The following is a 25,953-nucleotide window of genomic DNA, read 5'->3' on the forward strand; positions in this document are numbered from 1 at the left end:
GCAGATACCAGCAGCTGCCACTGGAGGGAGGCTGTGCTGGGGCTGGATAGGGCCAGTCACTCTCCCCCTGCTAAATACAAGAGAACTGCCACTTTGAATGGCCCAGACAGAGATTCCCAAAGTGGGTGCCACAAGAGGGCCTGAAGATAGCTCCCTGCCCCAAGGGGCTTACAGTCTAAAAGGAAACATAAGCGAGACACCAGCAATAGCCACTGGGAGGGACATTATGCTGAGCGGTGTTTCTTTGGGCTATGCTGCTGCTGCTGCTACGGATATTTATATACGGCTCTTCAACAAAATTCTCAAAGTGGTTTACATAGAAAGATAAATAAATAAATAAATAAGAAGGCTCCCTGTCCCCAAAGGGCTCACAATCTAAAAAGAAACATAAGGTGGACACCAACAACAGCCACAGGAGGGGCGCTGTGCTGGGGCCGGATTGGGCCAGTTGCTCTCCCCTGGCTAAATCTTAGAGAATCACCACATTAAAAGGTGCCCCTTGGCTCAATTAGCGGCTTCTTCCCTCTGTCTCTCCATGGCGTAGGAATACAGAGCCCTGCCTTTGTTCCCTTTTCTGCACAAATGCACTCGTACTTCCCAAACCGATTCCCTGAGCATCTAACCTCGAACCTAAAAATGCTTTTTGCACTTCTCAGAAAAAAGCCCCGGCGTTTGGCAGGGGAACTGACCTCTGTTTTGAGCAAAGCAGCAGCCGGAGACGATGCCAAGAAGTGCAGGGAAAGAAGGCCTTACTGGAACGTAAAAGGGATGCAAGGATTTGTGTGTGTGTGGTTCTCCATTGCAATTTTCTGCCTGGAAGGGATCTCCAAGGTCCTCCCGCCCAGATCTGCTGCTCGCTTCAGGAATCCACCACAACAGGGGTTCTCAAACTTGAGTCCCAGCTACAACTCCCATCATGGCTAGCCAAAGGCCACTGTGGTTGGGGATGATGGGATCTGTAGTCCATCTAGGAACCCACGTTTGAGAACCTCCACATTGCAGAATCCCTGACAAGTGACCAGCCTCTGTTTGGAATGAGAGTCTGCCACTTCATGTGGCAGACAGTTCCACTGCCTAACAGCTCTTAGGGTTAGGAAATTCCTCCGGACACCCAGCCTGGATCTGCTTTCTTGCCATTTCAAGTCTTGCCTTCAGGAGCCACCAAATCTGCCCCACCCCACTATGGGGTAGCCCCTTAGATCTTTGAAAATGGCTATTTCTCCCTTTAGCCTTCTGCTGGCCAAAAGAAGGCTAAGACCAGAGCTCGTTGGGTTAGTTGGGCTCTCTTACGAGGCAGCTCTGTGCATTGTGCTTCTCCAGATGCTCTTTCAGCACTGTAATATGACGACCCCAGCTTCCTTGAAGCTTGAGGGGAGGGGGATCTTCCTTGCCCTGACTCTCTTCCCATTGAACTTGCATCTGCAGGGCCCTCCCGGACTTCCAGGAGAACCAGGGGGGAAAGGATGGAACGGGTACCAGGTAAGACTTTGCCGCACCCCATCTGATGTCCAAACTGGGAAGTCCCTCGTTCAAATCTCGCCATGGCTCCCTGGCCCCTACGGGCCCAGATTCAAGCCTCCTCTCCTCCCTGACTCAGTCCTCCCCAGCTGCAATACAGGGAGGAGGGAACTGGTCTCCCCCGCAGAGTTGTTGTCAAGAGTAGTTGACTGGTGTACACCAAGGACTTTGGACTCTTAAAAACAATTGAAGGGAAGCAAGCGTTGGCTCTCCCAGCTGTCGTGGAACTACATCTCCCCTCATCCCGCGCCACAATTTATTATGGCTGGGGATGATTGGAGTTGTAGTTCTACCACAGTTGGGCGCTTTCCAGATTAGACCCTGCAACAGGGTCACGACATATCTCTGAAGTGTGCTTCCACACGTCCTGTGTTGTGACGCCGCAGTCCCAATGCGGGCAGCAGGGTGCCACGCAGATGTCCCATGCCTTGTTTCAAATTTAATCGCTGCAATATAGAGCTAGGACATTGTATATCCGGCATAAAGAAGTTGCTGTTTTTTCGGTGGTTCGTTTCCACGAGACTGCTCCCCCTGCTGTTTACATTCTGAATGTGATTTGCCTGAAAGGAAGAATTTTGCTGCTGTTGAGTGGCTAATGTAGAAAGTGCCCTGCAGAGCCATGCCAGCTATTAGGATGCCCATGTATTGTGTGATCGTTCCTTTTTTTGTTTTGAATAACCTGAAGTAGTTAAATTTGAGCAGTGGGGTCACTCTACTACTCGCCTCTTTGCCCTCTAAATAGGGGCTTTCCATGTACTGTACCCATTTAATTCCTGTTGTTAGACCTCTCTTCTCCTCTGTGGTCTTGTCTAACCCCCATTTGAGACCTGAGTCAGTGCCGATGCCACATCCGGTGGTGATGAGTTCCACAGGTTTGTTCTGCGTTTGCACAAAGAGGCCCTTTGTTTTTGTCTGTATGAGATCTACTGTTACTAATGTCACCAGGCATCCTAAGCTCTGAAGAGTTATGAGAGAGGAAGGAAAATGTCTCTCTGCCTTGTCCACATCCTGCAGAAGATGTGGACATGTTGTTCATATGGGCAGGTGGGGCAGCAGGTGGGCAGGTGGGTGGGGGAAAAGGCTTGTTTAACTCACCTTCCCCCCAGACAGGCACTCGACCTTGTGGACCGCACTATCAGACAATTCACGCTGCGTGGGCACAGCGCAGAGCTCCGGAGGCCGGGGCAACGTGTCCTGGCCTCCGGAGATCCCACAATTCACTGTGCAACACATGTGATGCATTGTGGGGGGTTCCCCCAAGAAAGAGGCACTCTAGATGGACCAGCTCTAGGCACCCGTCTCTGTGTGCAGCTGGGCTGGAAGCAACCGGTGCTCACACATGAGCAGATCGTCCAAATTAAGGAAGTGCTCACTCCCTTAACCTCAGCTATCAGCTGGGCTGAAAAGCTGGGCTAGGCAGCGCTGCCTCACCAGGATTGGGCCCAATCCTGGTGGTTCTCACATGCAGCCTAACCATGCTGGGCTTCCCTAGCCTGGCTTAGGCTTGCGCTTCATAATGTTATTTGAAGTCTCTGTTATGTCCTCCCTTTTTTTTAAGCCAAAAAGCTCGAGTGAAAAAGTACTGGGGCAGGGGCGGTACTTGTGGTGTGTGGGGGACGGAGACTTTCATGTGCATTGTTGTTTAATACCCGCTTATCGGAAAAACCGCTTTCTTCCCAAGGGTAAACCCGGGCCACCAGGTTTCCGAGGACATGCAGGTTTCCCGGGTTCTGACGGACTTCCAGGTACAGATCAGAAGCCTGGACCACCTGGGATTCCAGGGGAACAGGTGGGAATCTAGATTTTTGAATGCCATCTTTGCTGTATATAAGTAAGTGCAAATACGACAGTATCAGTGTTGAAGGAAGACAGTGATACTGAGGAAGAAGACAGACACAACCTTTTGGAAGTCATGCAGCTGGTTTTCAGAAAACCCGTCTCAGTGTTCTGTACGCGTGTAGCGTTTTCTCTCCTGAATCAAGGTCTGGAAAACCAGGTCTGAGCATCTGTAACGTGGTTCCATTTAAATGGGAGAAAATCCAGAAGTGGGGGGCGGCAATCAGCTATTACCTGTGACATCCAAGCGAATGTTCTTAGTAGCTTGGATGGCTTTAAAAGAGGCTTAGACAAATTCACGGAGGACAGGTCTATCAATGGCTACTAGTCCGGTGGCTGTGGGCCACCTCCAGCCTCAGAGGCAGGATGCCTCTGAATCCCAGTTGCAGGGGAGCAACAGCAGGAGAGAGGGCATGCCCTGAGCTCTTGCCTGTGGGCTTCTCCGAGGCATCTGGTGGGCCACTGTGTGAAACAGGATGCTGGACTAGGTGGGCCTGATCCAGTAGGGCTGCTCTTAAATTCTTATGTTCTTAAGGAGGCAGGAACTTCCTCCCTCCCTCCCTTCTTTCCTTCCTTCCTTCCTGTAAACCACTTTGGAAACTTTTGTTGGAAAACAGTATATAAATATTTGTTGTCGTTGCCATGTTGTTTATGTGTCTGGGTGTGCTGCCTTCTGTTACAGGGTCTGCAAGGATTTAAGGGGGACCATGGCCCTGTTGGAGAGAAAGGAGACCAGGTGAGTACAGGCAGCAAGCAGGGGGACTGAAACTCAGTGAGTGGGGTTTAAATGGCTCAGCGGGCAGACTCGGCTCCTTGGGAGTGAAACCGGCTCCCTCTCCTTACCCCATAGGATTTTGCCATGAGATATTTTGTTGGAGTTGGAGTTCCCTGCATCGACCTTTTGCACCAACTATCCTAATGGCCACTAGGGACAGTGGGAATAGAGATAGTGAGTAAGGGTCTCCCTATCTGTCTCTACTCTACGACCCCTGACGTTACTCTTCAAGTATTTCCTGTTGAGTCTCACAAGCCTTCCTTTTCTCTTAGAGAGCAGATGGGAACATCTCTCTCTCCCTCTACCTATTCATTTAAGTAGTTCTGTAGATTAGGGTTAGGTCTTTCCTATCCACAATGTACTTCCCCAATAAATACTTAGTATTTAGTTCTACAATAATCTCCCTGTGTTTTCTCTAAATAGCTGCAACAACCAAGCCCTGCAAACTACTCTGTAACTGGTGTGGTTGCCCTTCCTGAGTGCTCTTCTGGTTCCTACTGGGGGTAAAAATTAACAACCCCCAACATATTTTGGAATTCCAACAACTCCGCTCTTGGTCTTTGGTTTGTCCGACTTCCTCTTGTGGAAGGGGCTTGGTTCTCCCTCCACCCTTAATATTTCTGATTGGGCCGTTTGCCACCTCTTTGGTGATCTGAATCAGTTTCATCGATGAGTCTAAACCAGGGGTGGGCAAACTTCTCCCTCCATTGGTTGCTGAACTTCAACTCCCATCTTCCCCTGCCACAATAAATTGTGTCGGAGGGTGCTGGGAGCTGTAGTCCAGAAACAGACAGAGGGCCAAGTTTGCTCGCCCCTGGTCTAAACACCAATTTGATATGGCAGCTGGGCAAAGCTTTGGGGCGTTTGGGGTTGAGCGGTGGCATGCAGCCGTGATCTGTGCCCAGTAGGCACAGTTTAAGCCACAAAAGAAGCAGCCCCTGATCTGGAGGGGAGGGGAGCTGGTCTTGTCGAAGCAAGCATGAATTTGCTTGCTAAGCAAGGTCTGCCCTGGTTTGTATTTGGATGAGAGGGTTGTGAGTGCTGGAAGAGATTTCCCTTCGGGGATGAGGCCGTTACCGTAGCTCAGTGGCAGAGCATCTGCCTGCTTGCATGCAGAAGGTCCCAGGTTCACTCCCTGGCAGCATCTCCAGGTAGGCCCAGGAAAGACTCCTGCCTGATACCTGGCAGCAGCTCAAACTAGACGAGTTTGAGCTAGATGGACCAAGGGTCTGACTCTGCATCAGGCAGCTTCCTATGTCCCTAAAGCTGAAGACTGATTCATAGATAGGTGATTTACATAAGCAGCCATAAAATATAGTGGGGTGTGTCCTGAGCCTGCAGTCTGAAATGGTACAGTCCTTTTGGACACCCCCCAGGACTATACCACCTCATTTTTCTGCATGGGTAGCAGTGCACATATGCAAACCAGCCAAGGCGTCCAGGGTTAAGACAGGAGGGTGATTTTCCTACTTCTAATAAGCCTTCAAGAGCAGCTGGGTCTCTTCTGCATCTCTTTCGGGGCTTTTCTTATCATATGTGTCTCTTTCAGGGCTTTTTGGGAGACCCCGGACCTCCCGGTGAAAAAGGAAGTAAAGGAGCAAAGGTGAGTGTCAAACATGTTTTATGGACTGTATTGGGCAGCAGCGAAATAGGAAGATGCTGAAAGGCATCATACTGCACGGGAAGGGGCAATGGCAAACTCTTCCTGTATTCTACCAATTAAAACCACCGGGCTCTGTGGGCGCCAGGAGTCGAAATCAACTTGACGGCACACTTTACTTTTACCTTTGCCCCCAAGCAAGTTTCTTGGGCTTTCAGAAGCCTGTTTCTCTACATCACCTGCTTTTTGTGTCATTTTTCCAGGGGGGCAAAGGTGAAAGCGGACCTCCCGGGCCTGTTGGACTCCAGGTAGGCCATCCATCTGGTCGCCTTTTGCTACGCTCACATTCTGAATGCTCCAACTTGAGGGCGAGGGCTTGTAAGCCAGGGATAAGGCTCAGTGGCAGAACATCTGCTTTGCATGCTTTGCAGGTCCTGTCCCTGGCAGCATCTCCAGGTAGGGCTGAGAAAGAGCCTTGTCTGGAATCCTGGAGAGCTGCTACCAGTCAGAGTTGACAGGACTGAGCTAGATGGACCAATGGTCTGACTCAGTATAAAGCAGTGTCATCAATTACAGTTCAAAAGGTATTTCATACAATTCAATACAGTGCAATTCAATACAATACAAATACAATTCAAATATTTAAATCTTAAATATTTCATATATTTAAATGCCCTGTTTTTTAGTGTTGCCCCACATGTTTTCTTAACGCTACACCTCATCGGATTTCCCCCATCAACTTGTTTTTCTCCCCGTTCTCCATTGCCTCTGCTTTTTGTTGGATCTTCTCTACTCCGCACATCAAGCTCAAACTTCTGGTCTTTCCGTGTGGGCGTCCTTCTGTTCTTCCTTGACAATCTTTTCTTCCCTCTATTTCTACCTATTACACTTTTTAAAACAAGTTGTTCTAGTAGAAACTGATCAGCCTTTCCTTTCACTTTCATTGTCTCTACGTCTAGACTAAATCTGGTGCAAATCGAGGCCCACAAGTTAGATCTCTTGCGCATCAAATGTTCATGCACCCGCCATCTTGGATCGGGGTGGATGACGTCACTACAAACTACGCCATTGAAGTGTCCCTATGTGTCCCTACAACTGTACCCAATTTGGTTCATATTGGTCCAGGCGTTGTGAAGTTGATAGCGGGGGACACACGGACAGATAGACACACACACAGAATGCCGGGTGATCTTACAAGCCTACTTGAAAGTAGGCCAAAAAACTGCAGGGCTCCATTGACTTCAGCCTTAAACTCTCATAGACGTCTTGTTTGTGTCTTGTAGGGTGCAATGGGCACCAAAGGCCCCCCTGGTTTTCAGGGTCTCCTTGGACCAACGGTAAGTGGAATCTCTTCCTTGACTTTATTCCCTGACGCCAGGAAGAGTCTTTTGCCCAACCCTTGGGGAGGAGAGCTGGTCTTGCAGTAGTGACCATGAATTGTTCCCTTTGCTAAGCAGAGTCTGTCCTGGTTTGCATTTGGATGGGGGACGACATGCGGGTTCTGTCTGATGTAAGATATTCCCCTTAGGGGAAGGGGCCGTAGCTCAGGGGTAGATCCTCTGCTTTGCATGCAGAAGGTCCCTGGTTCAAACCCTGGCAGCATCTCCAGGTCGTTCTGGGAGAGACGCCTGCCTGAAACCATGGAGAGCTGCTGCCAGTCAGTTTAGACAATACTGAACTAGATGGACCCAGGGTCTGACTCCATATAAGGCAGTTTATACTGAGGGATCATAGCTCAGTGGGAAAGCATCTGCTTGCATGCCGGAGGTTTCAGTACCACTCCCTCTAGGTAGGGCTGGGAAAGGCTTCTACTTAAAAACCTTGGAGAACTGCTGCCCGTCAGTGCCGTCAATACTGAGCTAGATGGCCGAGTGGTCAGACTCAGCAGAAGGCAACTTCCTATGCCAGTTGAGCCCTGCTGGATCCAACCAAAGGTCCATCTAGTCCAGCATCTCATTGCCAACCAGATGCTTCTGGGAAGCCACGAATCTACTGGAATCAAGCTTTAGGGACTAGTATTAAAGAAAACTTGTGGGCACCTCAGTTGGGACTGGGGCACTGAGCTGACCCAGAGATGGCTATATCAGAAAACCTAATGCCACTCCAAAAATGCTGTGAAAGTAAACTCTTTTACCTGGCATTAAACTCGTGTGAACTAGAGATGCTAGCAAAGCTCACTGGGCTTCAGCCCCAGCAATGAAAGGCAGAGATTTGGCCATTCCCGCCTCAAGGAGCAGCGAGTATTAGAAGTCCCAGCACAGTTCTCCAGCCTGGATGAAATCTCCCTATTGACTTTATGAAGTGAGGGTCTCACATAACGTGTTTCTCCTGCTGCAGGGAGAAGCCGGCACCAAGGGCCACTCAGGACGTGCTGGACCGGTGGTAATTTCACAATTCCTTCAATCTCTCATGAATTCCCATTTGTGTCGTGGTAGAAGACACCCAGGTGGTCCCATCCAGAACTAGGCAGAGCAAGGCGACTCTGTGTTGCTACTCAGTCAGATGATTTGCTCAGACCTGAGGATGAGCAACTGTGATGCAGAGTCCGACAGTCCTCCATTGGTTCCTCGGGTCATTTGGGCTGAGAACCTGCAGTACCAGCTTTGCCCATTGTAAGGTCGGCGCTGTAGAACAGCAGAGATCTGCCCAATAGCTTTGTCTGTGTAAAAGCACAGGGAATAAGGTGCCTGAATTCTGCCACTGGAGTGTCCAGTTTGTGGCCTCTGGTACCTTGAAATGGAGTCCAGGTGCTCCATGGGGAAAGCACATGCTTGGCATGGAGAAGTTCCCAAGCATTCAAACACTAAAACGATACCTCTCTTGGTGTTTACTCTACAGGGCAACGCTGGGCAACCAGGCCCGGTTGGTTTGCAAGGAGTCAATGGTTCCCAGGTGAGGCTGCTGTATCCTGGGGTACAAAGGGGGTGGGGGTTAAGATTAACTCCCCCGCTTTTTCGCCTTTCCCCCAAAATGTATCTAGTCTTCCCGATACCCTGAGTTTCTTTCAGAACTCATTAGATGTGTTAGTCTGAGAATGAAACTGAACTTTCGTCCCGAATTTTCTTTTTGGGAGAAATTCGGTAACCATGTACACAGTGCATTCTCCCCCACCGCCCGGCCAAAATGTCCCTAGTCTGGTGCAGAATATTTTGATGCTCCTCAGATTTACTCTGATACTTCTCCTGAAAAGAAACCTTCAAATTTGCTGTGAATTTTGATCATTCTAGGCAGAGGACCTTAACATTTCCCACATATGCAAATGGACAGCTGGAAGCATTTGGTATACTCCATCCTCTTGTGAGGCCTGAAGACAGAAGGAAGCCATTCAAACAAGATTTGAATTACAACATTTTTTAATGGTTTTTAAAAGTTCAAAACCCTCATAAATTGGGGCATTTGCAAGCTGCTCCTTGAATTACTATTCTGTAATTCAATTATTTTATGCACATGTATGTGGACGTGTGTATACACATGTAGGTAGCGCGCGCACGGCGTGCGTTTTCTCACATTCCCACATATGCTTCCCCCTCTCCTGTGTTCCCCGTCTTATACCCAAGTTGCTTCAGATGTGATAACCTGGCGCAAGTGGTTTTGCCACCCAAATAAGGGAAATTGCACGTGAAGCATTTCCAAAGGGATCTATGAAATGCCTCCTGTGTGAGAAAAGGTTAAATGGCGACTCTTGAATTTAGAAAAACAGACCATTTGCAACACAGGAAAACCAAAGTCGGCCATTTTGTTTCCTTCGGCAACGGCAGGCCAGATGTCTCCCATTGCCATATGGTGTCTTCTCTCTTGCTGGATTTCTCTGGGCTTCCGGTTGCGCCCGGAAGCCTCACATTGACAGAAGCTCCTGTGCAGATGCTCCCTTGTGTATTTGTGTGTGATAAAGTCTTTTCTGGTGGTTATCTTTAGGGAGAAATGGGCCCTCTGGGATTTCCTGGTCTCCCAGGCCCTCGGGTATGTATTATTCTGGTTCTGTTTCCAGATCAAGCGACAGATCGCTTGAATTGCTATAGAAATGGCCGCCCCAAACATTTGGGTGTCCAAGGCAAGCCGTTCAGCTGGTGCTCTGCCTCGTTGATCATTCAAATATAACAATACGAAAGCTAGTGTGGTTTACTGGTTGCCATCAGCACTCCAAAATGCGCTGTCCAAGGCGACAGTGGTGGGACCTGTTCTGGGCAGTAGATGGCCAAGGACTAGAAATCATGGCAGCAGAAGCGTTATGACATGCTGCGACTATAACATGTTGCCCTAGTTGGCAACCCTGCGGGGGCCATGTTTTGTCAGAAATCTTTCTTTTGTTTCAAGGTTGAGCTCCCCTGCCTTTTGATCAGAATGATCCCCCAAGGTGGCCTATCGCAATGGATGGGAAAGCTTACAGCTCCCACTCGAATAACCAGAGTAGCCCAAATGGAATGACTGCAATGCAGGCATTTCTTTCCGGGATTTGACTGTGAGACGGATACGACTGACACCTTGCCAAAATCTCATAACTGGCCTTTGCGAAAGGTTGTTTAAGGGATATATTAAATGCGCAGTCAGATCTTACCCCTGTGTTAAGACTCATCATGAGAAAGCTAAATGCTCGGGCTATCTATTATATTCACCCTTCGCAGGAATTCTTCCATTGAGTTATGAGATAAGAAGTAATCAGCAGTGATTACTGCTGATTAGTGGCCACTGACAGGCCACCAATGATCATGGTAGCCGCTTATAGATCTCTTGTTTTCCTTTGTTTTGTCTAACCCCCTTTCAAAGCCATGCAAACTAGTGTCCACCAACACACATTGTGGCAGTGAGTTCCATAGTTCAGTTATGTGCGACCTGACGTGATTTCTGCTCTCACGCTGTATTTGACATTTTCTCTCTCTATATATAGGGTCCAGAAGGCTTGCCAGGGAGACGCGGATCCACAGGCCTCATGGGGCCACAGGTAACTCTTTCGTGCCTCCTGTGGCCACTTGGGGCATGATCCACCAGGCTATTCTGGCATGCAAGCCCTCTTGAAATGCTCTTGTTTCCTTTCTAGGGTCCCCTTGGGAAGGAAGGACACCCTGGACCCAAAGGAAGTCCAGTAAGATCAATTCCTTTCCTTTCCTTTTTCTTCTTCTTGCATTTTAATAAACTCTCGATTTTAATAAACTCTGCACTTGTTCGGAATATTTCTGTCTAGAAAAAAAAAACATCCTAGTTGAGAAAGAGAACTGAGCCAAAATGTCTCTTCCCCCCACACCCCTCTCATTTCACCATCCCATCCATAGGAGGGGGAAATTAGAACGAATCAATCCAGAATTTTCACTCGAGGCAGAAATGACCAGGCTCAAACTATCAGACTTGGGACACATTCTGCGAAGACCCAGCTCCCTGGAGAAGTCCATCATGCTGGGGAAAGTGGACGGAAAGAGAAGAAGAGGACGCCCAGCAGCCTCTTCTTAGCGACCCCATAGAGAGATTCTCTCCAGGATGAAGACTGTCTTCCACTTGGCCATTAAGGTCTCTCGGTGGTGCATTCATGGCTGTCGTCACCGAGTCCATCCACCTGGCTTGCTGGTCGTCCTCTTCTTCTCTTGCCTTCCACTTTCCCCAGCATGATGGACTTCTCACGGGAGCCGGGTCTTTGTGTAATTTGTCCGAAGCGTGATAGTTTGAGCCTGGCCATTTGTGCCTCGAGTGAAGATTTCGGATTGATTTCTTCTATGCTCCATTGTTCTCCTGGCTGTCCGTGGGATCCTCCAAAGTCTTCTCCAGCACCCAAGTTCAAAAGCATCAACACTTTACCTATCCTGCTTCTTCAAAGTCCAGCTTATACACTAATAATAGTGGCTGGTCTCAGACCACCCTCCTCTGTTCCCTGATTCATTGATTCATCCATCCATTCATTATACCGCCTTTCATAAGGCATCTCAAGGTAGTTTACAAAAGTTAAAATACAATAAAACTCCGTAAAAATCACACTTAAAACCTTAAAATCAGTAAAAACCATAAAACACCCCCCAAACAACCACCACTTAAAAAAAAGACAAAGACAAACAGAAGCAGGAGAGCTAAGAGACCCCTAAGGGGTAAAAGCCTGAACAAATAAAAAGGTCTAGTTGTTTTTTCAAAGCAGCCACAGATGTCAAAGAGCGGACATTCACTGGGAGCATTCCGGCGCCTGGGGCAACCACAAAGAAGGCCCCGTCGCGCATGCACAGCAATTTAGCCTCTCTCAACATCAGCACACAGAGCTAAAGGGCCCTCTGACAACCTTGTTGGGTGGGCAGAAACCCTGGGGAGCAGGCGGTCCTTCAGATATCCAGGACCCAAACCGTTAAGGGCTTTAAAGGGCCTTCTTGCTTGCGCATCATCTCCAGGCTGGCTGGTCCTGAGGGCACAATGTTTTTGTCTTCTTCCAGGGAGAAATTGGCCCTCTTGGTCTACCAGGACCACGTGGACAAGAAGGCACTGGGGTAAGTGTTTGGTACAGAGGTGTATAGGCAGCTGCCTTACGCTGAGTCAGACCCTCGGTCCATCTAGCTCAATATTGCCTACACTGACTGGCAGCATCATTCCAAGGTTCCAGGCCAAGGAGACTCTCCCAGCCCTACCTGGAGATGCTGCCAGGGAATGAACCCAGGATTTTCAGGTGCTCTGCCCTGGAGAGAAGATCCTTCCCCTTCTCGGGTGTGTTTGGGGGCTGGTCTTTCTTCTGGCTAGCAGCTCCCGACCCAAGCTTCATAGCACTGAATCTTCGTGGAAACAGAGATGCGGGGACCCAGGCAGAGATTCCAGGCAGGCATTCCACGGGTCAAGCTGAGCATTGCTTTCAGCCAGGGCTTCCCAATAAATTGCAGCTGGTGGTGACAGGAGTTGTAAATCAGCCACATCTCAAGTGCCACAGGTGGGGAACTCTTGCTTTTAGGCAAATGCCACCACTTTTTTTCCTGGGCGCAGCTGGACCCTCTCAGTCTAGACTGGGTCTGGGGGGTGGGGTTCAGCCCTTCACCAGCCCTGTAATGCTAGTTGGCATCACTGCCCCCTATCCTGGCTACCATTTGCCCTGGGGTGGGGGAGGTCCTATTGCTGTCCGTGTGTGGGGACTCACCTGCAATCCAACTTAGAGGATACCCTAGCTGAAACCCCCAGCCCTGAGGAAAACTCCCCAGATCTGACAGAGCCCCAAGTGGCTGGAGCTAGCCCCTCCCCCTGCGGTTACCCCCTCGTGGGGGCACTGGGGACGTATGCCCCCCACAGCAATCCTTCCATCCTGTCCCCAGAACCCTCTCCATCACTCCCAGGACTCCGGGTCAGAGGTGATGATGCCAGGCCTGGATTTGTCCCCCAACCCCTGGAGGTGAAGTTCATTGCCAGCAGTAACCTCTCTCCAGCTCCCTGCCAGAAAATAAAATAAAAGAAAGAACCCTGTTTTCTGTCTCCAGCCCGACTTCTTCCTGGGCGTCCCCCCAGCACCCTCAGGGACTCTGTCAAGCTGCCAGCCTGCACACCAGTGAATGCAGAATCTTTCCAGCCAATTTGCTCCCCTCCCTTCTTTGTACAGAGATATTTCAGCTCAAGGCCGACTTGTGGGGAGTGTGGGTGGGCGAAACGGCTCCCATTCCAGTGCAAACCTGGGCGGACCCTGCTTAGCAAAGGAGACAATTCATGCTTGCTCCCACCAGACCAACTCTCCTAACTCTTACTGTGCCTGAGAAGCAGTCCTGTTCCCCACAGTGGCTAATCAGATGCTTCTGGGACACCCCATACGGTACCTACTTCATCCCAAGTCCTGGCACAGGATGCCTGGATGGTCTTTTCCACCTTGCCCAGTGGGTGTGCCCAAGTCAAGTTCAGGAAGCTGAAGTTATAGAAATACGCAGAGAAAGCCTGGTGGTGGAGAAGTAGCAAGAGGTCAGTGGGAGAAGACACTCCCAAGAAGTGGAGAACACTCCGCTTCTCTCAGAAGACACTCCCTCAAGCTTCTTCTGGAACTCTGCAAAGGACTTGGCCATGCTGCTCAGGTCGCTTGCAAGCTCATTTCTATGCTCACAGCCTGAACAACCCTTTTTAAAATGCAAGGTCAAGCTTTTTTTTTTTTAACTTGACCTGCAGCTTGGATTCTGCAAGATCTCCAAGCTTCAGCTCCAGAGTTCAGAAGATGCTCGGTTAGAGGACCCTTGGGTCTGATTCGGCACAACTGTTCTTAGGGTTTGGCTGGGGGAAATGAGATTCCGTGCCTGTCTGGGTTTTCTGTTAACGTATTTTATTCCTCCTCAAGGGACCACCCGGGATGCCAGGCCCACAAGGATTTCCTGGGGAACAAGTAAGCTACTTTTTCTCCAACCATGTGCAGTAGGGCTGATCTCAGCAGACGTGGTAAAAAGCCAGCTTAGAGGGGCATGACAGTTGAACATCGGAAGCTGCCATCTACTGAATCAGACCCTTGGTCCATCTAGCTGAGGCTTGTCTACCCAGACTGGCAGCGGCTTCTCCAAGGCTGCAGGCAGGAATCTCTCTAAGCCCTACCTGGAGATGCTGCCAGGGAGGGAACTTGGAACCTTCTGATGCTCTTCCCAGAGCAGCCCCATCCCCTAAGGAGAATACAGTATGTTCCAGTGCTCATACATGTGGTCTCCCATCCAGATGCAAACCAGGGCAGACCCTGCTTAGCAAAGGGGACCATGCATGCTTGCTACCACAAGACCAGCTCTCCTCCCACTGAAATGGCACTTGTATTGGGAAACTCGAATAAGGTCCCCTTGGCTGGACAAGGCAGAGAGGTCCACCATCTAACAACTCGCACAGCCAGGAAATCCCCCTGAATAGCCAGCCTGTTCCAGCCCTTGGTTCCAGTCCTGCCCTCAGGGGCCACAGAGAAGAAGTCTGCTCCGTCTTCTGTGGGGCAGCCCTTCAAGTATTTGAAGACGGCTGCCCCGTTCCTCCTTAGTCTTGTCTTCTCCACGACTGGAGAATGGGTTGTGTGATCCAGAGAAGAGTTAAGCTCAAAGCAGGCCTGTCGCTGGCTGGAATCTCAGCCAAGAACATTGACCCCAGGGGGAAGGCAAGCTGGGTAGCTAGAACATGCTGCCCCAATTCTGGCCTGTGCAGCTTGGGGACTCCAGTCATGGAATCCTGCTCCTTAAGAAACACAATAAGACCCTTGCACATAAGAAGATCGGCTGTGAGGATGAAGGTGAGGTGGCCACACTCTTAATCTCTGCCCTTCTTCCAGGGGGCCAAAGGTCCAGTGGGTGCGAAAGGAAATGCAGGACCCAAAGGAGAGCAGGTACAGTAAAGTGTCGGAGCAAGGAATGGGGATGTGAGGTTTGTCTGTCTGTCTATCTACCTTGTGTGACACCTTCGTTAAGAAAGCAAAAGGTTTCCTTTGCTCACATTCCTGCATGGTGTCTTGTTCAGGGCGACCCTGGCTTCCAAGGGACCCAAGGACCTCCGGGCGTTCGAGGCGCTCCAGGATTTCAAGGCTTCCCTGGGCCCAAGGGGCCCGCAGGATTTCAAGGACCCGAAGTAAGGAGCTTGTTTTCGCCGCCGAATTTTAACAATTCTAGAAGAGGGGCTGTGTTAGTTTGCTGCAGCAAAAACACCCCAAAGGCTAACAGATTGCTTGTCGCAGATCTGTTCGGCAGGTGGTACTATACTGCATCTCGATGCTGAGAGCAGTTGGCGCGTGGATCCCATCACACCTGCTGCCAAGAGGGGGCAGAATGACCCCTCCCCAGCAGAGTGTGCTTGGAAAGAGGCAAGGACCCGGCGCTGACTCAGGCAGGGACAAACAGGCAGCCTCATTTGGACATGGATGGTCCTGCTGTGTCACTGGACTGAGAGTGGTGAGATGCTCCCATTGCAACTCATACGGAGACAAGTCAGAGCTGTGTTTCCCCAGCCAAGCCAAGGCCAGCTCAGGCACTCGTACAGAGATTGCCTGCTGTTGTGCCTTGGGAATCCTGTTCCCAGGATCGGAATTGGGAATGCCGTTGTGCCTTGGGATGGATGCCTTGGGAATCTGGACCTAACCACTCCTCTTAAGAACGGCCTTTCCCATGAATCCTCAAGTATTGTTGTAAACCGCCCAGAGACGTAAGTTTTGGGCGGTATAAAAATATGTGAAATAAAATAAATAAAATAATAAAGTACTTTACCTTCCGCGATTTCTCCCACCTTCTCCAAGGGAGTAAGTGCAGCACAAGCACTCCCCCTGCTGGTGACTTCTTGGAAATGCAAGCCATTGATAGAGGTGGACCAAACCTCTCACCCACATATAGGTCGGCTTTGCCGTCTCTTTCTCTCTGAGCTATAAGACTTGCAGCCCCGAACTGCAAAATTTGCAGGTGCTGTTCAGCAGAAGGTGTGCCCCAGTCTGCCAAAGAACATACACATATTTGCCCCGGTAGATATCCATAATAAACTCGGTCCAAATAGCTTAATAAGCAGCCTGATTGCAGGCGGGTCCATTCTGACCCACTGGATCGGGCCCTCTTTTCCACCCTCTTCCCTGTTGAGAATCGTACAGGCTGAAAATATTAACTGACTTTCTTTCGCCATCCTAGGGGGAGGAAGGGCAAATAGGCCCCCCTGGTCAAAATGGCACAGAAGGACCCAAGGTGAGTCGAAACTTTGCTTGTTTCCTTCCTCTGAGTAGTGATGAGGAGTCATTACGGCAGGGTTTCTCAGATGCCGTTGGACTACAACTCCTGTCACCCCCAGCCACAGCAGATGGGAGTTGGGGTCCAACAATATCTGGAGGCCCCTGCCTTACTGCACATGTTCCAAGAGTACTGGTCATGTGTTCGGGTGTAGATCTCTATGGCAGGCGGAGCTCCGACGTAATCCTCCCAGGGACTCCCACGTGTTGGAGCTGGCAGGGGGGATTTTGGCCCTCCAGGCATCAGAGATCTCCCTTCTGAGTCACTCCTTCTGGGTTCCTCCAGTCTTGGGCTGCCATGACCCCCGGAATTTAGAGTAGCCCCCAGATTTTGGCTTCTCCCCCTGGCTGCTAAATTCCACCCAGATTTACACGGATTTCAAATGCACTGCCTGGGTTGCCCGGATTTCACTCTGGATCCGATCACATAGGAGGGCAGAGAAGGAGGAGAGAGGATACATATCTATCCAATATATAAATAAATAAAATGCAAATTAGTTGCCACATAACTTGCATAATATACAAATTAGGCCACCCAGAATTGGGAAGCTTGAATACGGCAACCCTACTCTAGTCTCTTCGGGTCCACAGATGGATTCTTTTTTTTTTTTCCCTGTGTCAAAAAAATTTCATTATTTTTTTTTAGCAGGGGGAAATTTGAATGTGGATTTCCCACATACTGTGTGCTTTGCCCTGCCTCTTCAAAATGACGCCTGACTCTAAGGAACCCACTATGGCATGAAATGACCAGATTTCCTCTCTGCTTTGCAGGGCAATCGGGGTCTGGATGGCCCGAAAGGAAGGCCAGGTCCACGACAAAGCAGGGTAACCTACTTATCCCTCTGATCACACACCGGAAGCACCTGTTTGCCCTGTGAGCGGTTAGGTGGTGGGATGCGTCAGGGAGTTTATTAGGTGCTTCTTTTCCTCAGTGTGTGACTTGTTTTACGAGTGACATGCAAGGCACACTTGAGAATGATCCTTCTGCTAAATCAGTCTTTGAAAACGTATCGGGTTGTATCGTATTATGGGTATACGCTCTGTTGTCATATCACCTGAGGTTACCCGTCTTTCGACTGGATCGCAAGGAGGCATTGGGGAGGAATCAAAGTTATCTCGTGTCTGTGGGGCGGCAGGATTTTCTCAGAGGAGGAGAGGTGGGCTTGTGCTTTGCTGTTCCTGATGAGAACCAGTGGGCTGAAGCTGCAAGGATGTAGATTCAGGCTAGACATTGAAAGAAAAATTCTGACCATAAAACCATGGAACCGTCTGCCTCATGCAGTGGCGAGCTTTCCACTGGAGGTCTTCACACCGAGACTGGGTGGCCATCTGTTCGGGTTGCAGATTGCTGCGCGGAGCAGTGGGTTGGACTAAATGACCTCTGAGGTCCCTTCCATGCTCTGATTATATTGGCCATCTGCCAGGGATGCTGGAGCCGTTTCCTGCCCTGAACAGGGGGTGGACTAGAAGATCTCCAGGGCCCCTTCCAGTTGTAAAATGTGACTGTTCTGTCATCCACAACCTGATGCCCACGGGCTGCACTTTGGTGGGGGCAAAGGGCCCTCGGGTTGCATGGCTAGTTCAAGGGAATGGGAGATCGGGTGCTTCCTGAGTCTGCACACTGATTTATTATTGGAAAGGCTCTCCCAGTAACCAGTGGTCCCTCGGATTTTTTTCATCTCTGGGCGGAATGAGTTTTGTTCTGGGCGGCAGGATCAAGGCAGAGTGTTCGCACCTGCATTCAGAATGGGGCCTTCCGGATTCAACCTGAGCGGGTTCTGAAATTAACTGAGCAGACATCCCCAAACTTGTGTGCACGCACATTCCTTAGAAGGAACACCGCCAGTAACCTTGGTTTCTCTCTAGGGCCGGATGGGCCAGCATGGGCTTGCAGGAATGCCCGGACCACCAGTAAGTAATGCCTCTCCTCGCCCCCGGCATGCCAAGTTTTCTGGAGTGAGTGGGTGCCTTAATCAGGATTGGACTGGAAGTTTCCCCCCCAAAAAACGTAGGGTTTGATTGGGAGGGGGTCAAGAGCGGGTTGTTGTACTTCCTTGCATGCTTAAAGAGTGGGGTGAAATATGTGTGTGTTGTGATTTATTTGTGCAGAAAATAAGAGGATATAATGAAAATGAAATAGGCTTTTTGCTCAATTTGCCAGCTTTTTTCCAAGTCCTCTTTAACGCACAAATATATGTTAAGAATACCAGGTGTTCAAGATAGCCGAAGTTTCGCTGTAAAACATCCACCTCTGTGCTAGCACTGATGTTCCACATCGAAATGTCTGCTGTCTTGAACACCTGTTTTTTTAACGTATATTTGCGCATTAAAAAGGACTCAAAAAAAGCTATGCAGGGAATAGTCAAGATGGATATTACCGCTATATCGGCACGCTGCCTTTTCCAGGCACTGGTTGCTGGCCTCTCGCTTTTTTCCTCTTTTCTCCTTGTCGACTGTGAGCGCCTCTCAACTTGGGATGTCTTTATTTGAACTCAACACTGGACCACACAACCAGGACTAGAATGTCACCCTGGTTAAGCTCTAAGAAGATACCTTCTGAGGCTCTGTCCTGCCAAGAATCCATGCCTGGTGCTCTGAAAGCCATTAGGGCAGGACTACACAACTCTGGCCCTCCTGCAGATGCTGGACTACAAAACCCGTCATCCCTGCTTATTGGTCACCATGGCTGGGGATGATGGGAGTTGTAGTCCAACAATGGCCAGGGGGCCAAAGCTGCTCAGCCCTCTGTTGTAGCCTTTTGGATTGGGAGCCCTCAGCTGCATCGTAAAGAAGAATTCCTCATAGTCGCTTTTTAAGAAAGAAGTCCAATTATGAATTGTGTTTTCTCTCTCCTCCTCGTAGGGCTCACGAGGCACCCCAGGAGCCGGCGGCCCAGAAGGAAAGCCTGGTACACAGGTTCCCATTCTAGACTACCTACTTCACTCTCTTTTCCATTGGCGTCACCCGGCCCTGGGCTGCTCCAGGCAGGATTTGGGGCTTGCGATCTGCTGCTGCTTGCCTAGGGGCTCCCCAGGGGCATCTGGTGGGCCAGTGTGTGAAACAGGATGCTGGTCTAGAGAGGCCTGGGGCCTGATCCAGCAGGGCTGTTCTTCTGTTCTGAAGAGGCGTTTTGCATCTGCAAGCATCTGCTGTGTGCACACGCTCTTGGCAACAGTAGGACACCACCCTGAATTCTTTTCAATACAACCATCACATACAAGTCACCCTTGGTTTCTTAGAGTATGTGGTGAGCCTGTGCATCAGATATATCAAGAACATCAAAACAGCCCTGCTGGATCAGGCCCAAGGAGGCCCATCTAGTCCAGCATCCTGTTTCCCACAGTGGCCCACCAGATGCCGCTGGAAGCCTACAGGCAGGAGTCGAGGGCATGCCCTCTCTCCTGCTCTTGCTCCCCTGCAGCTGGTACTCAGAGGCACCCTGCCTTTGAGGCTGGAGGTGGCCCACAGCCCTCCGACTAGTAGCCGATGAGAGACCTCTCCTCCATGAAGTTATCCAAACCCCTCTTAAAGCCATCCAGACTAGTAGCCAACACCACATCTTGTGGCAGAGAATTCCACCAGTTGATTATGTGTTGTGTGAAAAAATACTTCCGTTTGCTGGTCCTAAATTTCCTGGCAAACAATCTCATGGGATGACCCCTAGTTCTAGTGTTATGTGAGAGTCTTATGTAATATCCATTGTCGGGAATCAGAACGACATTGGCGCTATCGAATATAACCGTAAATAATTCTGATCCGATATTCAGAGGCCTATATTGGATCAGAATTATCTGATAAAATCTCAGAAATATTGAGAAAATATCATTGAAAATATCGGTGAATTGGAAGACAAAAATGTTTGTTTGTTTGTTTAACTAACATATTTTTTAATACTGTCCAAAATTCATGTCTCTGGGCAGTTTACAACAAAGCAAGCAAACAAACAAACAAACAGAAAAAGTTAAAACATTAGTTAAAATAAATGACAACAAAAATTAAAACACCAGTTAAAACGAAGTAAATGATACAGCAAAAGTTAAAACACAACAACAATTCCGGAGACCGATATATATCAGATAGGTTCCAATCTGATGTTTTCGACAGTGCAGAGGCCAAGCATCTGATCGACATGCATGTTTATGTGGGTGATGAAAAGGAGGGGAAAGACACAAATGAAGAGACACAGATTTGGTCTGCCTCTCAGCCTTCAAAGCCTTATTGAAGACATTTCATTTTCGCCAGCCGTTTGCCCATTCATTCATTCATTCATTCATTCATTCCGCCCCCCCTTTAAATCTCAGGTTCTGTTCTTGTTTGTACACTGCCTGAGTCTGTGGATTGGGCGGTATATTAAATCTCTTAATTTATTAATTTATTAATTAATGACTGAAAGCCGTGACTAACTGTGCATGCGCAGTGCTGTAGAAAATTCATAAATTAAAAACGGAATGATGGGCATTTCCTAGTGGGTTGGCTTTGCTTTGGAAAGAAGGCCAGCTAATTTGGAGCCCCAGAACTCAGGCAGCGAAATAGGGGGCGGAGTGGACATGGGGTGGAAGGATTCTCTCTCTCTTAACGTTGCTTTGACGTTGCTATCTTTCAGGGTCCCACTGGTGTTTCGGGGAGTGCTGGCAGCAAGGGGCTGGCGGTGAGTAAGGCTCTTCTTGTCATCCTCTCCAAATGTTGAAATTCTTTCTAGTTCACTTAGCAGCAAAACCCCTGTAAGAGAAAACTTGCCATCTCGGTCCTCTTCTTTGCGGAATGTGACCGGTGAAGGGAGAGGCTGATTTCCAGAAATTCAACCCTGCCTCTGGGATCTTGCCAAGGAAGAATGTGACACCGCTGACGCAGGACCTGTGGAACCAGCCGCCTGGCAGGGACTCCAGAAAGGGCCCCGTTTCTCTGCTGCAATGTTCCTAGTCCACCCTCAGCCCCTCTTAAACTCGCTCATGGTCAATGCCTCTCATAATCAGCTGCCAGCTGTTTTCTTCGGGAACATCTCTTAGCAGAAAAACATCTTTACAGCAAGGTTTCTCACACTTGGGTCCCCAGATGTCCGTGGGCTACAGTTCTCATGATCCTCAGCTACAGTGGCCTTCGGCCAGAGATGTTGGGAGTTGTAGTCCAACAATATCTGTGGGCCCAAGTCTGACAACCCCTGTTTGGCACCTTCTATCCTGTTGACCACGAGGGGCTTTGGGGAGAGAGATAGTAAGCAAGGGTCTTCCTCTTGGTTCCCCCACTTTGGGGGTCTCTCTCTCTCTCTCTCTCTCTCTCTCTCTCTCTCTCTGCTCTGGCTTCCTCCAATTGGTAGACTGATGTTCTCGCAGTATGCAGACATAAAGCTCAGGGACGCCGGCTTTCTATCCAAGTATGTAACTTCCCTAATAGACCTTTACAAGTACTTGGACCTTAAATGTCTGTCTCAAGATACACGTCATGTGCTTTGGTTCTTCTCACAAACGCTTCTTCTGCTATCCCTGGGGTAACTGAAATCCTTTCCCTGCAACAAACTAAACCTCCTCATCTTAATCTTTGCGGGATGGTGTGAGTGTCACCTCTCTGTTCTCCTCTCCAGGGGTTTGTGGGGTTTCCAGGCGACCGAGGACACGACGGGCCTCCTGGATCCGCAGTAAGTGTTGCAAAGCAGGAGGAAAAAGTACGAAAAAGCACAGCAAAAAGTGGCCATTTCTCCCTGGTGTGCGTGTGTTACTTGAGCCTGTGCTTGAGCGTGGCGAGTGTCCATCACACCTGCGCGGTAAGGCGGGGCAGTCACCCAGAGAGTTCATGCTGCCTGTTGAACAGCTCAGTTTCCACCCGCGGCCCCCCCACCGGTGGGTCTAGCGGCTGACTGCCAGCCAAAGCGGATGAGCAATTGGGAGACGTGGTTTGCCCAGGGTCCATCGGTCCATCTTGCCCCCACCCAGACTGCCGTTTGGTTTCAACCCTCTCTCTTTCCCAATAGGGCCTCCCTGGGAAACCAGGAACCAGCGCCCCTCCGGGTTCACCGGGGCCAACGGTAAGAACCGGTGGAGGTCCAGTCGGGCAGCTGCGGAAGGCAGGGCTGGAGCTATAACTGAGCGGATGGGTCCAAGGAACCCCGGGGCCCCCGAGCTCCTGAGGGCCCCCCCCCAGCTCCACCCCTCCCTATTTTCTTCATTATCCCTCCCGAACACAGCCCCCTTCTCCCTAGAGCTGCCGTATTCTTGCTTTCGTATTCGGCTGCCTAATCGGCATATGATGTAAATTGGCTGGAAAATAATTTGTGAGCAGAAGAGGGGCTGCACATTTTGCTCCATAACGCTGCTTCTACAAGGGCTAGAGCTTAGCTTTTTCTTTTTTTTTAAGTGAAAGCTGAAATCCGGACGAATCCGGGTGGGCCAGGCAATCTGGGTGGGATGCTTAAAATCCGGGTGCAACCTGGAATTTCAGGGGGCATGGCAACTCTTCCTGTCCCCTAGCTATGCCGGGGTGGGGGGGCAGGGGCAACCCGGGGTGCATCCACTGGGGGGCGGCAGGGGTGGGGAGAACTCCTAATTATTTGCCCCCTATCCTCCATTATTTCTTGATGCCCCCCCCCCACCAAAATGCATCTGCATCATTTAAGACCTGATTGCACTTTTTCAGTGTTTTCTGTGTCATGAACATTCCATCGTGAGTTGCTCTGGAGATCTGGTGTTACGTTGAAAAGGAGGAAGCGTGTGCAAATTCAATCCACCCAGTGCTGTCTTTGTTTTGGTAGGGGCTGCCTGGCAAAATGGGCCCGGAAGGACTACAAGGACCGGTTGGTATCTATGTAAGTGGCAGATCTTCTCCGAAACAGGGCAGGCATTGGGGTGGGCACCCGGAGCTACCTGCCCGGGCCGGGTCACACCCCTGTAGGAGTTCCCACTGCTGGTTTCTGGAGTGACGGGACCTCGACGGCTGCTCCGCCGCTCTTTCTCTGCCTGTGATCTGCTTCCTCCACATGTGCGGTCAGTGGCCAGAGAGAGGAGAAGGTGCAGCAGCCTCTGCACACCTTGCCGCCTCACTCCGGGCGGCAGTGAGGATTGGTCCCGTGGGAATATGATTATGGCGCCCAAACGGGCAGCCCGCCTCGTGGCAGGGAGGAGGGGTGCCCTGAGGTCATCCTGACCAACCCTCTCCGCAGAGAACTTGGAGGTGGCACTGGAGTGAGGGAGCCAGCTGGAGTGGCCGGTGCCGTCTGTGGGGGACAAAGGCTCCTTGGGATTTTTCACAGCCCTAGAGGTGGGGCGTCAAAGAGGCGATTGCATGGCAGGGCTCTCCACTTTCAGGCTGCTCTTGTGCTTTCCCGCTCCTGACCATGGAGCCTGTAGCGGCCACATTGGCAAGGGTGCTTTAAAAGCTTTTCGAGGTTTTAAAAACAGAAAAGCTGCGATGGAATTTTATCGATGATGCCAGGGGGACGGAAATGACAATCGGCAAGAATGACCTCCCAAGATTACTCCGCGGAGAGTACGGCCATTTGTTCCTCATCGCCCCGATTCCTGCCTCTGTGCCCAAATGGCTGCCATTTTACCTGACCCATTTGGGGGTACAGAGAAAGAAGGGGTGAAAAGGCCCCGGGAGCTGTAAGGGCAGCCATGTAACCGCCTCTGTCCCATCTCTAGGGGTGGTGGGCGTTGCCAAGAATCACTATATGCCCCCTGAGATGGAACCGAGGGACCAAATTTGTGTGCCTGGCTTGAGGACGATGCTGCTGGGTTCTGCATACTGGTGATCTAGCCAGGAAAAGGCTGAATGGTCCCACAGGATGCTTCCCTGTTCTCTACAACAGTTGTCAAAAACAGCCGGTCGCCCATGCCCCATATTTCACCCCCGCAGTAGGAGGCTGCCATATACTGAGTCAGACCCTTGGTCCATCTAGCTCATTATTGTCTACCCAGACTGGCAGCGGCTTCTCCAAGGTTGCAGGCAGGAATCTCTCTCTGCCCTATCTTGGAGATGCTGCCAGGGAGGGAACTTGGAACCTTCTGCTCTTCCCAGAGCGGCCGCATCCCCTGAGGGGAAGATTTTACAGTGCTCATGCATGTAGTCTCCCATTCAAATGCAGACCAGGGTGGACCCTGCTTAGCAAAGGGGACCAGTCAAGCAGGGAATGAAGAAGGCTTGTTAATGTGACCATGGCGGCTGATTCCTCTCTTCCAGGGCTATCCAGGCTCGGTTGGTGACAGAGGAAGACCAGGTCTGGTGGGTAAAAAGGTGAAGCCATCTGAGTGTTCCTCATATTGATTTTTATTTTATTTTATTTTATCTTTTTAAATTAAAAATCCCATCCTGCCTCTCTTTGAAAGAAATTCCAGGCAGCTTTGCAGACACAAGATTTAAAAGTGATGGGACACAAAATGGGAAAGAGTACCCCTGAAGAAAAACAGCCACAGAAATTAGCCTCTCACCCAAGTGCTTTCAGCTGAGATTGCACGGCCTGTTTTTTAAGGCAATAAAGCACTGATATGTGAGCCATAAGCACAGGGAGTTGCATCCTACTGAGTCAGGCCCTTGGTCCGTCTCGCTCAGCATTGTCTGCACTGACTGGCAGTGGCCCTCCAAGGTTCCAGGCAGGGGTCTCTCCCAGCCCTACCTGGAGACGCTGCCAGGGATGCAACCGGGGCCCTTCTGCATGCATAGGAGATGCTCTTCCCGTGAGCGATAGGCCTTCAGCCCACATTTCTTGCCATTCCTCTTTGCAGGGGCAGCCTGGAATCAGGGGACCCCCTGGATTTCCCGGGAAATCCGGCTCCAAGGTAAGTACCCTCCTCGGCTTTGCAGCCTGGGTCAAACTTCCTGGGATCCCCCAACTCCTCGCTCCCGAGATTAATTGGGTGGACCCAAAAGAGTCTTCTGAGGCAAAGCTGGTTCTGCTCCACAGCCCGGGCCGGGGGCGGTCGGAGGGAATCGGGTTGCTCAGGGGAGGCGGGTGATTGAGGGCCAGCTGCGCTGCGACCCTGGAGGTGCAGGACTGGATTTCTCATCTCCATTTCTTTTAGTTATTTTGTTTTTTTAAAAATAGCCTTTCTGGTAACACACAATCAGAGGAGGCTTTACAGCGATAACCTGTTGCTGTCGCTTCTCCGGGCATCTCCGCTGGGATTCCCCAGAAACGTCTTCCCCATCCCTCTTTCGGCCAGGGGGATCAAATCTGTTCTCCCCCCCTGCTCCTCCCCCAAAGTGGAGAGAGGTGATGCCCTGGGTGCAATCCCAAAAGGGCGGCCCCAAGCAGGAGGGGGGCTCCGTGTCACCCCCTGCAGGGTCAACCCGCCACCCGAGAAGTAGCCACGCCCTCCCGAAGTGGGGGTTCCCAGGGGCGGGATCCGGCCCACTGACTGATACGGGTTGCTCTCAGGGCTCCTCAGTGCCAGCCAGAGCATTAACGAAACATCTGTGGAGGGGAATCGCTGGAGGGAGAGGGGGTGCAGGTCTGCTGCTGGCTTCTCCGGCAGGGCACACAGAGGTGCTGGGGAAAGGCGCTTAGTTCCCATGGCTAATCTCTGGACAAACTGCGAAGCATGCTCAGCTAGGCATTGTTGATGTTTTGAAAATTGATTTTTAAAAAAAAGTTTT

General features: G+C 50.4%; 1 protein-coding gene across 10 annotated transcripts in view; it reads left to right on the forward strand.

Annotated features, from left to right (window-relative positions):
* COL27A1 (collagen type XXVII alpha 1 chain) overlaps positions 1 to 25,953 on the forward strand; it is a 109,300-nt gene that overhangs the window by 47,488 nt on the left and 35,859 nt on the right. For all 10 annotated transcript variants that reach the window (XM_053281847.1, XM_053281857.1, XM_053281851.1 and 7 more), the window contains 25 exons: positions 1,426 to 1,479; positions 3,200 to 3,307; positions 4,037 to 4,090; positions 5,679 to 5,732; positions 5,993 to 6,037; positions 7,013 to 7,066; positions 8,067 to 8,111; positions 8,568 to 8,621; positions 9,645 to 9,689; positions 10,615 to 10,668; positions 10,765 to 10,809; positions 12,131 to 12,184; positions 13,990 to 14,034; positions 14,944 to 14,997; positions 15,129 to 15,236; positions 16,277 to 16,330; positions 17,143 to 17,196; positions 18,238 to 18,282; positions 19,234 to 19,287; positions 20,975 to 21,019; positions 21,950 to 22,003; positions 22,337 to 22,390; positions 23,114 to 23,167; positions 24,541 to 24,594; positions 25,083 to 25,136. In XM_053281847.1, coding sequence (XP_053137822.1) covers positions 1,426 to 1,479; positions 3,200 to 3,307; positions 4,037 to 4,090; positions 5,679 to 5,732; positions 5,993 to 6,037; positions 7,013 to 7,066; positions 8,067 to 8,111; positions 8,568 to 8,621; positions 9,645 to 9,689; positions 10,615 to 10,668; positions 10,765 to 10,809; positions 12,131 to 12,184; positions 13,990 to 14,034; positions 14,944 to 14,997; positions 15,129 to 15,236; positions 16,277 to 16,330; positions 17,143 to 17,196; positions 18,238 to 18,282; positions 19,234 to 19,287; positions 20,975 to 21,019; positions 21,950 to 22,003; positions 22,337 to 22,390; positions 23,114 to 23,167; positions 24,541 to 24,594; positions 25,083 to 25,136 — 1,395 coding nt within the window. The remainder of the gene's footprint in view (positions 1 to 1,425; positions 1,480 to 3,199; positions 3,308 to 4,036; positions 4,091 to 5,678; positions 5,733 to 5,992; positions 6,038 to 7,012; positions 7,067 to 8,066; positions 8,112 to 8,567; positions 8,622 to 9,644; positions 9,690 to 10,614; positions 10,669 to 10,764; positions 10,810 to 12,130; positions 12,185 to 13,989; positions 14,035 to 14,943; positions 14,998 to 15,128; positions 15,237 to 16,276; positions 16,331 to 17,142; positions 17,197 to 18,237; positions 18,283 to 19,233; positions 19,288 to 20,974; positions 21,020 to 21,949; positions 22,004 to 22,336; positions 22,391 to 23,113; positions 23,168 to 24,540; positions 24,595 to 25,082; positions 25,137 to 25,953) is intronic.

The sequence above is a fragment of the Hemicordylus capensis genome, chromosome 17, assembly GCF_027244095.1.
Source record: "Hemicordylus capensis ecotype Gifberg chromosome 17, rHemCap1.1.pri, whole genome shotgun sequence".
Lineage (NCBI taxonomy): Eukaryota > Metazoa > Chordata > Lepidosauria > Squamata > Cordylidae > Hemicordylus > Hemicordylus capensis.